Genomic DNA, 13588 nt, shown 5'->3' with positions numbered 1-13588 from the left:
TCTCTAAGCGGTTTACAATGATTTAGCATATTGCCCCCCACATTCTGGGTACTCATTTTACCAACCTCGGAAGGATGGAAGGCTGAGTCAAGGCTGGAAGCCTTGAGGCTGGATAGAAGGCTGAGTCAACCTTGAGCCCCTGGTCAGGATCGAACTTGTAACATTCTGGTTACAGGGCGGCAGTTTTACCACTGCGCCAACAGGGGTTCATTACACACATATTCCTTTTTGGAATATGATCACCATAGCACAACCCACCATATAACCCTTCTCATTCACTAGCCAAATTACTCTCCATCTCTCTTTAACAAGCCTCCATCAATTCAAGATCTACTGTGGAAGGTAGACAAGATAGGTGAGTGATCCCTTTTTTATTGCAAATGCAAAAGACCTTAAGGATGTCTGAATAAACAGAACAGAACTGTTAAGGAGGCAGGAGAGAACAATATGCAACTCAAAGGGGGAAAACATTCCTCTAGTCTTCAGAAGGGAACTATCAAGTTTGGGTTAACACGTTGAGAGATTTACTACAAATAATTAGGAAAAGTAGGAATCCTCAAGACCAACAGTTGCTAAATGTTAAATACTGTATTTGCAGTTATAAAAAATACAAAGCAAAGCTAGCCATCCACCATTTTAAATAGATGGAAATGATTCATTATGAGTGAGGTGGGGGGTGGGAAGCAAAGCTGGCATATTTATTCATAGGGATAGAAGGTGCTTTTGAAAAGGGTTCATGCAATTTATATTTACATAGCAGTTAGCAAATACAGCAACTGCCTTGAGGGGTAGCTTAGTTTCTGAACATAAGAAAAACTCTCAAATACAAACAAGTTGAAGCACATTCATTCAGGACAGACAGGGAGACAGATTTCAAGGATACAAGAAATTTACTCACCACCACTCAAATGTTGTCCAGTCCTATATTAACAATAACGCTTGTTCTTTGCTGAACTGAACATCTTATTTTCAAGTCCATTCCTCACACAATGCAGGAGGCACTGTTCCTACAAGCACTACAATGCTAAACAAAATAGTGGCTCCTGCTCTCTTTTTGTCTTGCCTCTCTCAAAATAGACAGCCCTCCCCCCTCTGGCCACTCTGATTGGCTGATAGGGTAGTCAATCTACATGAAGACTCCTATCAGGTCACTTCAAGGTTGTTTCAATTTCTGCCCACTCTATGAAAACAAAGGCAGGCCTTTTCATTGGCTGCTGCCTCATTAATATTTAAATGAAGGGGGGAATTGTTAAATCTTTTTAATAGGAGCCTGCTACTAGCATCCACTCTATGTAAACATTGCTGGGCAGGCAAGCTGCAGGCAGGGAAGTGTAGAGGGCAGCCACACCCAGGGAGGCAGTGAGTTATCAAATATGATAGTGGCATTGAAATTTTGGGAGGGTGCCACCCATTTTGTCATAAGTGAAGAGTCTCCCTTGATTAAGAGCAAAAAAAATCCAAGTGAAATTAGTGCACTTAATTTTCACTGAAGGTTATTCCCCTCCCCCCCAAGTTGGCAGTCTGGCATATGTGTTCAAATAGCATTTGCAGGTTTCACTCTGCCTAACCTTACAGATAGGAATTGAGTCCTGTGCAGGCACCTGCACTTTGTGGGCATGGACTGTGGAAGATTGCTGAGTTCCAGAGGTTGGCTCAAAGTGGCACTTTTGGGTGGTGGCTGTCAATTGGCCAGCCACCTTTTTCTTAATTTTTTTTTAAAAGTCAGCCTCTTTTGTTCTTGTACCTTTTTAAGCTGGAGGCAGGGAGCCAGGAGAACAGAAGTGAACTTAATGCATAGGATTAGGCTGCATGACTGAAGAGGAGACAGAGCTGGCATGGGCTGCCTAGTTGTCATGAAATGGTAAGGAAAAATTGATGTCTTTTTACTGGGAAGGGTGGACAGGAAAAACAGACAATATATTTGGGAAGAACAGAGGGGAATCTGGTTGGAAATGATGAGGCGGGGAGCTGACGTTAGGGGTCAGACCCCACTCCTGCCTTCTACTCTTGGGCAAGCCACTTATGCCCATCTAATCCAGTGTTAAGTGTCTAACAGTAGCCAGCAACATGTCTGGAAGGACCTCCTCAGTTGTTTGCCCTCAGTGCCTGCTGTTCAGAAATATACTCCTTCTGAATGTGGAGACTCCATTTAGCTATCATGAATGATAGAGGCTTCCATAGATGGAGCTGGGGTGGAGTATATAGGAGAAGATTTGGATGAGTGGAGCTGAATGAAGATATGGCATGGCTTGTTAGGTGGGGGGAACTTGTAGCACTCCGCCATATGGATATCTCGGCCCTTACAAGTAATCATATTTTTAAACGTAAGTTTCATTCTGAGCCTTAGTTTCAGAGGAAACTAAGATGCACAAATCAAAACTTTAAAGATAATGATGTAGCTGATTTTTCCTCCCGTTGCCAGACCTTTTTGCAGACTGCCTAGTCAACTACTTTGGTGGGCTTTTATGGTCAAACATTGTCAGAATTGGAAAGCGTCAACTGGGATACCTCTCTATATGCCTTCATTGTTGCAGTTTGATGCACTGAGGACTTTCAGAAGGACACCCTCGATAAAGTAGGCTGGTTCTCCATTTTAGCATTTTATTAAGTCAGAATCAGAATTATGTGCTCAATGAGCCCAGGCATTGTGTCTGCAAAAAAACCGACTTGTTTGTAATGCATGAGAGGAAATAAATCTTCCATCGATCCCCAGAGATAAGTCTGAGAAATTAAGTAGTCATTATAAGCCACTTAGTTATGTGTATGTACTGTATCATGTTGCTGTGAGAAACTTACATTTGATTGGCCAATAAAACAGGTTTAGAAAATCCTTTAAACACTTATTTCGACAATGCAATTCAATACTAGTTGGATATATTACAGGAATTACAAAGTCTCTGAAATGATCACCTGGGGACATGTGGGGTTTTGGTTGTCAGAGTGATAGTTCGTTTCACTTTGTGTGTCAGGTGTTATGTCATATCACTTTTCTACTTCCCTAGAATTGTAGGTTTTGAGTGAGCTTGATCTCTACATGCTACTTGAAAATTGAGAATTATATTCATTCTTTATTGTATAAAGGCAATTAAAAATACAAGTGCTAGTAGTGTCTTATCTGTAAATAATTTGAAAACAGACACTGAATCTAAAAGAGTTGAAGAGGAATTTCCGTAGTATTTTCAGCTTTCACTTTGCTTGACAATATGCTTTGTTACGCTCTCTTTCTGAGTTATTGATGTTTTATGCACTATAATTTATATTGTTCTTTTACTTTTAGTGTGGTAAGGTTCTAAAGGTTCAATTGTCACTGCTTATATTTCTAGATACATTCATTTTCTGTTTGTGGTCCAAAACTCTTAACTTTAGGAAAAATGTCATAAATACTGGCTGGCATCTAGACTAAATTACTCCTGAGTAATCCTATTGAAATTAAGTAGTCCTTTAAAGTAACTTTTGAGTAGTACTATTGAATAACTTGGTCTTGATGTCAGCCAGCATGTTCAATCTACAAAGTGTACAAAGCGATGTTTTAAATAGATTCATTAAAACCCACACTCATTTGAAAAGATGTGTGGTTTAATTTTCAGTTATACCTTGTCTCCTAGAGTACCAGGAAGTTCCACTAGTTAGGAAAACACTATGTCACTTATTAAATTCGATATAATTATACATATTAACAAGTGAATTGAAGATTTACAAACAGATGGTATTTCCTAGAACTATAGAGAGTAGCTCTTGTTCATATGTCACTTACAGAATGGAATACAGAAAATAAAAGTTTTCCAAATTCCAGGGTATGGAAAAATATCTTGTTGCTATTGTAGTCCATTCCGTGTTCACAACTTGCAGCAGGAGATCACTTAAGCATACATAAAGCTGCCTTATATTGGTCCATATGGCCTAGTACTAAGATTGGCAACAGCTGTTCAGGGTGTCAAGTAGGTGTGCATGCTTGCTGGTGGAGATCCTTTATGTTAATCTGTGAAGAACTAAACTTATGATTTCCTACATGAACAGCATGTGCTCTACCACTGAGTAATTGCCCCTCCTGCATAATAGACTAGAAATTCTTTACCCCATCTAATATATTTCCTTGCCTCATACCAATGTTTTGTAGTCAGGATAATTGTTCTACAAGGACATTAAATATTCCCTGTGCACCATATTTGTGCTTCCTCTAAAGAGATAGAAAACAGTAACATTTTATTCTCAGTTTAACTGTATCCATTCTCAGTTTAGCTACATAATCTAGGAATAGAGCAGAGAACAGAAGTAGTGTAGACTGGTGGATCTAACTCTGCTCAGTTCACTTGAGTCTTGTGACAACATGCTGCTTTGGAGGGGATTGGTCCTTTAATTTACCTTCATGGTCTCTTTCCAGGGTCTGGCAACAGGTTTTAATCCTGGTATAGGGAAACTGGTCCTACAATCTGTGTTTATAGGAGTAAGGGACAGACAGCTGCTGATTTCAGTCCCTCTACCTCTCCCATAATATTCCACAAGATTCCTGAATGGGTGTAGATGGTAACATTCCTAGTGGTTATAGTGCTGGACTAGGACCGGGGAGACGCGAGTTCAAATCCCCATTCAGCCATGAAACTAGCTGGGTGACTCTAGGCCAGTCACTTTTCTCTTAGCCTAACCTACTTCACAGGGTTGTTGTGAAAGAGAAACTCAAGTATGTAGTACACCGCTCTGGGCTCCTTGGAGGAAGAGTGGGATATAAATGCTAATAATAATAATAATAATTAATACATTGACAATAAAATTCAGCCATCCTAGGTCCTTGGGAAGGACTCGATGTCTGGATAAAACAAACCAGTCAATAACACCTGTCTGACTGTGTAAACAAGAGAATAATAATAATAAGTTCTTGAGACCTTGGGTTAGGGCGGTATAAAATTCATTAAATATATAAATAAAATTAAGTAAAGTAAAGCATGCCAAATTCTGCTTTTTCTTGGTCATTTAATGGTTTCTTAAATAAACATTGGCTGATATCCAGACTGATACATCGTACACTGAAAAATGTTTCACGTGCACAACAGGGGAAGATTGGTTTTTTCTTATCTCCCCCTCTCTCTGCAGCCCACCATGTCTCCAAAAATAGCAAGAGAAACTTGTGTGACCCTCAGAGGAGTAGTGTAGCAAGGGTCCTGTGTGCAAGAATTGAACATGGGCCCCATCAGATAATTCTCCATTGGGATCCATGCGAAACAAAAATATTAATACCTCCCAAATGGCTGAGCAGAAAGCCCTGTAATTCCACATGGAGTTCCTACAGGATGATAGTATTAAATATGTGGATGTTCAAGGAGATTAGTCCACTTATTAATGTTTAATGATTTTTAAAAATCATTAATCAATGTTTTTTAAAACTGTTTTTGAAATTGTTAAAATCAATGGGTGGACTGATCTCACATTTAATGCTATTATGTAAGAACTCCATGTGTAATTACAGGGCTTTCTGCCCAGCCATTCGGGAGGTATTCATATTTTTGAGTTTCTCATTGATCCCTATGGTGAAATTATGATTTAACTTGGAAACTTTGATACAGTACCCCTAGTGGTGTCCCATACACAAGTTTGCTTAATTGTAGTTTTGCTCCTGCCTCAAAGATACATTTTCAGGAAGAACGCAGGCTGCAGAGAAAGGGATGGATTAGTGAAAATCTCCTCTCCCACATTGCATGTATTGTTTACTATTATTATTTATTTATTCAATTTTTATACCGCCCTTCCAAAATGGCTCAGGACAGTTTACAATTAAAAACATAATCATTAAAATCAGTTAACAATTAAAAGAAAAATGATAAAACAGTGTAAAACAATTAACAATTAAAACATAAAACATTAATTAAACAATCACAACTATTTTTTAAAAAAACCCTGAAAAACAGGTTCAACATTAAAACCAATTACAACTATTTTAAAACCCTAGAAGGCCAGGCCTCCTGAAGGCCAGTAAAGAATTCAAATTGTGGATTCCTGCTGGGAGTACATTCCACATCCCAGGAGCAGCTACAGAGAAGCCTGCCTCTGAGTTGCCACCAGATGAACCAGTGGTAACTGGAGACAGACCTCCTCAGATGATCTTAATGTGCAGTGGGGATCATGCAGAAGAAGGCGCTCTCTAAGATAACTCAGACCTAAACTGTTCAGGACTTTAAAGGTAATGACCAGCACTTTGTATTTTGCCCGGAAACATATTGGCAGCCAGTGTAACTGTTTCAAAACAGGCATAACATGGTCTCTCCAGATTGCCCCAGAGACCAATCTGGCTGCCACATTCTGAACTAACTGAAATTTCTGAACTACGTACAAAGTCAGCCCCACTTAGAGCACATTGCAATAGGCAAGCCTGGAGGTTACCAGCTGATGCACCACTGTTTTGGGGTCAACATCTTCAAGGAATGGGTACAGCTGTCAAATCAGCTGATAGAAAGCACTCCTGGCCATGGCCTCCACCTGAGATACCAGGGTGAGGCCTGGGTCCAGGAGTACTCCCCAAGCTGCACACCTGCTCCTTCCAGGGGAGTGTAACCACATCCAGCACAGGATGTGTGCAGCACAGGAAGAGTGTAACCACATCCAGCACTCACCCCTCAGATTCTGGGCTCCCACAATGAACACCTCTGTCTTGCTTGAATTCAGCTTCAATCTGTTATCCCTCATCCAGCCCATTATTCCCTGTAGGCAGGCATTTAGAGAATGAGTGCCATTTCCTGAAGATGAAAAGGAGAAGTAGATTTGGGTGTCATCAGCATACTGATAACACCCAGCACCAAAATTCCTGATGACCTCACCCAGCGATTTCATGTAGATATTAAAAAGCATTGGTGACAGAATGGGGCCCTGAGGGACTCCATATAACAGCTTCTGTTTTGAGGAGCAACTGTCACCAAGCACCACCATCTGGAATCTACCCAAGAGATAGGAGCGGAACCACTGCAAAGCAGTGCCCCCTATTCCCAGCTCCCCCAGGCGATCCAGAAGGATACCATGGTCAAGGGTATTGAACGCCGCCAAGAGATCCAGAAGAACCAGCAGAGTCACAGTCCTTCTGTCGATTCCCTGGTAAAGGTCATCCATCAGGCCAACCAAGGCTGTCTCAACCCCATAGCCAGCTCTAAAGCCAGTTTGAAATGGGTCTAGATAATCAGTTTCCTCCAAAACTGCTTGGAGCTGGTCGGCCACCACCCTTTCAGTCACCTTGCCCAACCAAGGGAGATTGGCCTGTAACTATCCATCACTAAGGGGTCCAGGGAAGGCTTCCTAAGGATCAGTCTAACCATTGCCTCCTTCGGACAAGGAGGCACCCTACTCTCATGATGCATTTATGATATTAGTGATGCATTTATGATATTAACTAGGCCATCTTCAACAATCTGCCTGCTAGACAGAAGCAGCCAAGTTGGTCAAGGATCCAGAGAACAAGTGGTAGGCTGCACCATCTCAATCAGCTTGTCCACATCCTCAGGAGTCACAGATTGAAACTGATTCAACCTAATACTGCAAGAAGGATTGCTGGACACCTCCTCCATAGACCTTGCAGAAATAGTGGAGTCCAAGTTGGTCCAAATACAGGAGATCTAGTTCGCAAAGAACACATTAAAAGCATCACAGCAGAATGACCCCGGGGACTGATTTGAAGTAAAAGGAGCAGAGACTATACTCCTCACAACCCGGGATAGCTCTGCTGAGGGTGAACCTATAGTCGCAATGCACACAAATCAAAATCTCTTTTTTGCTGCACGCACCGCCACCGCATAAGTCTTCAAATGGGTCACATGCTGCATCTTGTCAAGTTCGAACCGAGTTCTCCTCCACCTGCGCTCTAGTCGCCTACCCAACCGCTTCAGCCCCTGCAACTTCTCAGTATACCAAGGGGCCATTCTTGAAGCATGTCAGAAGGGACGCTTAGGAGCAATCATGTCTACTGCCCTGATGAGTTCTCTGTTCCAGGTTCCCACCAGGGCATCGACAGAATCATCAGCCACACCAACATCAAAATTCTCAAAGGCTTTTTGAAATCCTATTGGGTCCATAAGCCTTTTTGGATTGACCATCCTAATAGGTCCACCACCGCTGGAGGGGGTGGATTGTGGCTGTGAAACCAACCTTAACCAGCTAGTGTTCCATCCATGACAATGGGGAAACAGGACCCTCCACCCATGGAACACCCCCGTGATCCAAACAAAAGACCAAATCGAGTGAATGGCCGAGTTGGTTCAGAAACTAATTGGGATAGGCCCATAGTTGTCATGGCCGCTATGAATTCCTGAGCTGCACCAGACAAGCCAGCTCCAAAGTGGATGTTGAAGTCTCCCAGCACTAAAAGTCTAGGAGACTCCAACACCAATTCCGTGACCAGCTCCGTTAGCTCAGTTAGGGAGTCACTTGGGCAGCGGGGTGAACGGTACACCAACAGAATCCCCAATCTATCCCTAGTTCCAAGCCTCAATAATATGCACTCAATACAAGTCAACTGTCTCACAGGGGCCCTAGTAAGGGAAATGGTATTCTTATGGACCACAGCCACTCTAACACCACCACCCCTGCCCACATCCTCTAGCCTACTCCACAACAGAGTAACCTGGTGGGAGAAGCTTAGCCCACACTGGTCCACTCACTTCCTCCAACCAGGTCTCAGTTATATATGCCTGGTCTGCTCCCTCATCCATGATCAAGTCGTGGACAATTTTGGTCTTATTCTGAACTGACCTGGCATTGCAGAAGAGCAAGGCCAGACTCTGTGGGTCATTGGAGCTGCTCCCTGAGGCCTGAGAGTAGACAGAGCAGTTGGAACGGGAAACAGTTACTGATTTCCCTTCCCCTGTAATTGCCAGCTGCTCTGCCAGTGCCAATTCTTCTGTTTCCCACCACTACAGTAATAGCTGCCCCAGAACCGCCGGGCACACTCCCAGCACCATCCCACTCAAGAGAGCCCAAACACATATCTGCAGAGAGGCTTGGCACAAACCAAGCCCTCAGCCCCACCCTCGAAGGCCATGAAGGATCTTGAGCCAAACAGTCTGGCCCTCACCCTAGTCATCTCCCAAAGTGGTGACACCGCCAGTGGTGGGTCCGCCGCCACAGGCAGCGTTCCTATAAAGCCCAAAGCTGAGCAGGTGACCCGAGGAACTGCTGAGTCACTCAGGAGCTGGGCCCAATCCTGCTCAGACTTCCCACAGATGTTAACTTGAGGCTGCAGCCTCACAGGGGAAGCAGAAGCAGGCAGGCAACAACAAAAAGAACCCCAGCACCCACCTGGTCACTCACCCCAGGCAGCACTGGATGGGAAGCAGATGGACTCTTCCCCCTCCCTCTCTGCTGGGCAGAGAAGTTAAGCACGTGCGTGTTAGTTGGGATGTCAGCCACTACTGCTTGCTATACAAAGATTCTGTAGAAGGTATATGAATGCCTGAATAGTGTCTTTATTTTTTCATTGTAGGTATGACTTTGTAGAAATTGAAGAGCCCAGTGATGGCACTATTTTAGGGCGATGGTGTGGTTCTACTACTGTTCCAGGCAAACAGATTTCCAAAGGAAACCAGATCAGGATAAGATTTGTTTCTGATGAATATTTCCCTTCTGAACCTGGATTTTGTATCCATTATACTCTTCTCACACCAGTAAGTATATCAGATTTGTACAGATTTTCAAGGCATAATGATAAAAAGTATATAGATCATTGTAGTTAATATTCAGCAATACTATGTGCCCTGTCAATTCTTACCACGCTCAGGCACTCATAGTCTGGGACTATCCTTTTCATTGCGTTAGCAAGTGTACAATAACAGCAACAATGTTGGACCATTTGGTCTGGGCAAAGGCAAATCTACCCCTAGCAACAGACTTGGAGGCAAGGCTAATGAAAAAAAAAAACACCCCACAAAGTTTATTTAAATAGAAGCAGCACAATGCAAGACAGAGGCACAACCAGCTCCAATGTATAGAAAAAACTGTACAGGCTGATAGTTAAGAAAACTACTAAAGGAGCATTCAAAAGGTAAACACTTATGTGGGCAAGGAAAGAGGAAGGGGAAGATAGGGATAGAGTGCAGTGGTAGAGGTAAAGAGACAGAGAGATACTTTTCCTAGTCTGCCTTGGAAATGCGGAGGCAGTGGGATGCAAGTGTAGCACCCAGGACGGTAGCTAGGAGAGCACTGAGAGTCCTAGGCAGTCCTGCATGCGAGGACTGGAGTCACAGCAAACCCACTCTAGGGGGATCTCTGCTTCAAAGGGGTTCTCTCTTTGTTTGCCCACTCAGGGAGCCCTGGCCTTCTCTGGTAGTCAACACACAGGATAGGACCTTGTGAGTGTCCACTACTGAAAAGACTCCCAGGGACTCAGCAGATGTCCTGCACACAGCATGTCTCAGGCTAGGGTTTCTGGATGCTGCAATCCAGTGTTTCAGCAGGGCTCAAAAGCCTAGTGATTTCAGCTCTGAGGGGAGATAATTGTGGTTGGTGGATCTCTGGTGCATTAGCTAGCAATGCATGTCACTAAACCCTGGCAGAACATGCCTAAAGAGCGAAGTTGCAAAGGCAGATTGATGGGGGCTCCAGTGAACCAGCCAGCATGTCATATGAACATAGGAAGCTGCCATATACTCAATCAGACCATTGGTCTATTTAGCTCAGTATTGTCCTCACAGACTGGCAGTGGCGTCTCCAAGGTTGCAGGCAGGAATCTCTCTCAGCCCTATCTTGGAGAAGTCAGGGAAGGAACTTGAAATCACCTGCTCTTCCCAGAGGCTCCATCCCCTGAGGGGAATATCTTACAGTGCTCACACTTCTAGTCTCCCATTCATTCATGGCTGACCCTGCTGAGTAAGGGGAGAAGTCATGCTTGCTACCACAAGTCCAGCTCTCCTCTCCATTCTTCCTTGTTCATCCTCTTTGAGGGCTATTCAAGAAGTTCTTACAGAGTTTTGTAGCTTTGGGGCAAAATCTGATGGTGGGAAAGCTTGAGGAAGACTGGAAGGGTGTGGATCCTAGTGCCCAAGCAGAGAATGACTTGGGACAATACCACTGTTCCCTCTAACAGAGATTCCCAGATGTTTTTGATGACAATTCCCATAAGCCCAAAGCAAAATCCATTGCAGCTGGGGATTCTGGGAGTTGCCGTCAACATCTGGGAATCCTTCTTAGAGGGAACACTGGACAATAGGGCATTATCTACTCTAAGCTGCACATAGGAAACCCTGTTATTTGCGGGGGTTCCATTCTGCAGGGGTGGGGGGCATGGATAGCAAATCTGCAGATGATGGAGCATTAGGGCTATGGGATTGTGGGGTAAATTCCCGGACTGCCCCAAATTGCCAAAAATTGGCTGAAAATAGTTTTTTTAAACCACCAAGCAGTTTTCACACTCAAAGTGCCCAAACATCCACAGTGCCAAAAGTTGGCAGAAAATCACAGGGTTTGCCCCCCTTTTTTGTATATGAGCCATAAAACGGCTCTCAAAAACAAAATGGTGGCCACAGCTATGTGGTTTTTTACACACACACCCCATTTCCCCTTACATATACAGAGGTCAGGTGCTAATTACCCAGCTATGGATATGCAAAACAGCAAGTTTTGAACCCACGCTTAACAAGGTCCTCTTGTATGAATCCTGGCGGTTGATGGGGTTATGAGATTTATGCATCTTAGCCGCTTGCATGCCTTGAATGCTTTCAAAAATATTAATACTTTTTTCCCCCACAGCTTGAGGAGGTCATACTCCAAAGCATGGGTTGTGTACTGAGCATGCTCCAAGACAGGACCAGTAAGAGAACAGAAGGTGTGGCTAGCATAGTGTGTGGGAGGCGACCCATCCCCAGTTCCAGTCCTGTCTTTGCTCCATGAATAGGTTGGTTCTTTTGCTCCTGCAACTTTTCGCTCTCTCGAGCTTCGCTTGCTAGCTTTCTGCTTCTTCTCTTTCTCACCTCTCCAATATTGTGCAAGGATGAGAAAGAAGCCGTTTTTCCCTCTAAATTTTGTCAAAATTTTTTCCTATTTTCTTTACTAATTAGGCCTTCTTAGCATCTCTCTGGTTTTACTTCCGTCTCTCCCCTGACCTTTTTGCCATGGAGCACACACGCTGGCATGCCGTTAGAGGGTTCCCTATTGGAAGGGCCCCCTCTGACCACCTCTGCTCCTCCCGGGGAAATTATCCCGACTATTCTTCCCTCCATGAAACGCTGTACCCAAGCTCTGCCAGCTGTTCCCACCTCCGCCATCAAGCCTTCTAAGAAAGATCACAAGAAGGTGAAGAAAAGGCAAAACATTTAAAGGAGGCAGAACAAAGGACCTCTACCTCCGCCAAGGCACACTCGGCGCCTGCTTCAGCTGTACGCCTGAGCAAGCAGCTGCTTATACAAGCCATCTGTGAGGCATGTCAGTCTCGTCACCTTCCAGACATGGGAACGGGGGATGCCGACTCGCCACTGGACCAGGGCATTTAACCCCCTCCTTTGCCTCTGATCCCTCTTCTCGGCTCGCCAGAGGAGGTGATCGCGATGCCGGACAGCCCTCCTCCTTCTCAACCTCCAGTACAGGAGACGGAACTAACTCTAGCAGAGCCCCTTCCCATGCTTCTGGCCGGGGTGCTCCTGCCTACCTCACTGTCATCACAGCCTTCTGGTCTGGCCGTGCCTCCACCAGAGCACCCCTTTTCTCCACGGCCAACTATGCCTCTGTTTGCACAGCCGCAGCAGCCGAGCTCTCCGCCGGGACCTTCTGCTCCTCCCGCGATTCCACGGAACGTAAGTACCGCTCCAGTCCCAGGTGTACCCCACCTTCTGCCCCAGATTGCTGCTTCGCTAGGGGACTTCTTCACTTGTTAGTTTTCTGATTTGTTTAATGCTAAAGTGCCTCCCCTGGCCCCGCTGGCTCCCAGGGCTAACCGCCACCATTCGTGGTCTTCCTCTCTGGACACCGGTCCTAGCAGGCATACTATCCTCTCTAATGAAGGGGACTTATTTTGACCTCGCCCCAGGATGCCTAGGAGGAGGAAGAGGTCCCCTTCACCCTCCTCCCAAGAAGCTCCCCTTCCAAAGTGCCCTGCTCCACAGCAGCTGCCTTCTATTCCATCTGCCCCTCCTCCAGCCCCAGTGGAGGTCCCCTCTGGCCCGTGCTTGCCTAGGGCCCCCTCCTACATGGGAGAGCCCCACTGATTCATGCCTGCCTGTCAGACCATGAGAAAGGAATGAGTGGAAATAATGATGATGTTGCTTCCTTGTCAGATAATGAGGAAGGAGAACTCTCTGATGAAAATACTGTTAACCCACTGCCATCTTCCTACCGCCTCTTCTCTTCCCTGGATTTCGAGGTTATGTTATCCAAGGCAAGGTGTGCTATACATGATGTAACTCCTATTGAAACTGCTCTGACCGTGCCTTCTCTTGATCATAACATTTCCCCCTCCAGCTCTGTTCCAGTTGCTACTGTTTCCTTTCCTCCATTATTCAAGGACGTTATGGTAGCAGAGTGGGCATCACCCGCCTCATCCAAGACCTTGGGTCCAATCTCTAAAAAAAATTACAACTTACTACCTAAGTATTCTCTCTCTTGGCGGTGCCCACAATGGACCCCTCTG

The 13588-nt window shown here is 44.8% G+C and overlaps 1 protein-coding gene across 3 annotated transcripts in view; it reads left to right on the top strand.

The window, feature by feature from the left end:
- Positions 1–13588, top strand: part of PDGFC (platelet derived growth factor C) — a 233273-nt gene that overhangs the window by 155895 nt on the left and 63790 nt on the right. For 2 of the 3 annotated variants that reach the window (XM_053253565.1, XM_053253566.1), the window contains exon 3: positions 9455–9635. In XM_053253565.1, the coding sequence (XP_053109540.1) occupies positions 9455–9635 (181 nt within the window). Of the gene's footprint in view, positions 1–1773; positions 1862–2422; positions 2576–9454; positions 9636–13588 lie in introns of those variants that run through there. The other variant, XM_053253567.1, reaches the window with a different exon arrangement.

The sequence above is a fragment of the Hemicordylus capensis genome, chromosome 5, assembly GCF_027244095.1.
Source record: "Hemicordylus capensis ecotype Gifberg chromosome 5, rHemCap1.1.pri, whole genome shotgun sequence".
Lineage (NCBI taxonomy): Eukaryota > Metazoa > Chordata > Lepidosauria > Squamata > Cordylidae > Hemicordylus > Hemicordylus capensis.
This window is presented reverse-complemented; position numbering and strand designations above follow the sequence as displayed.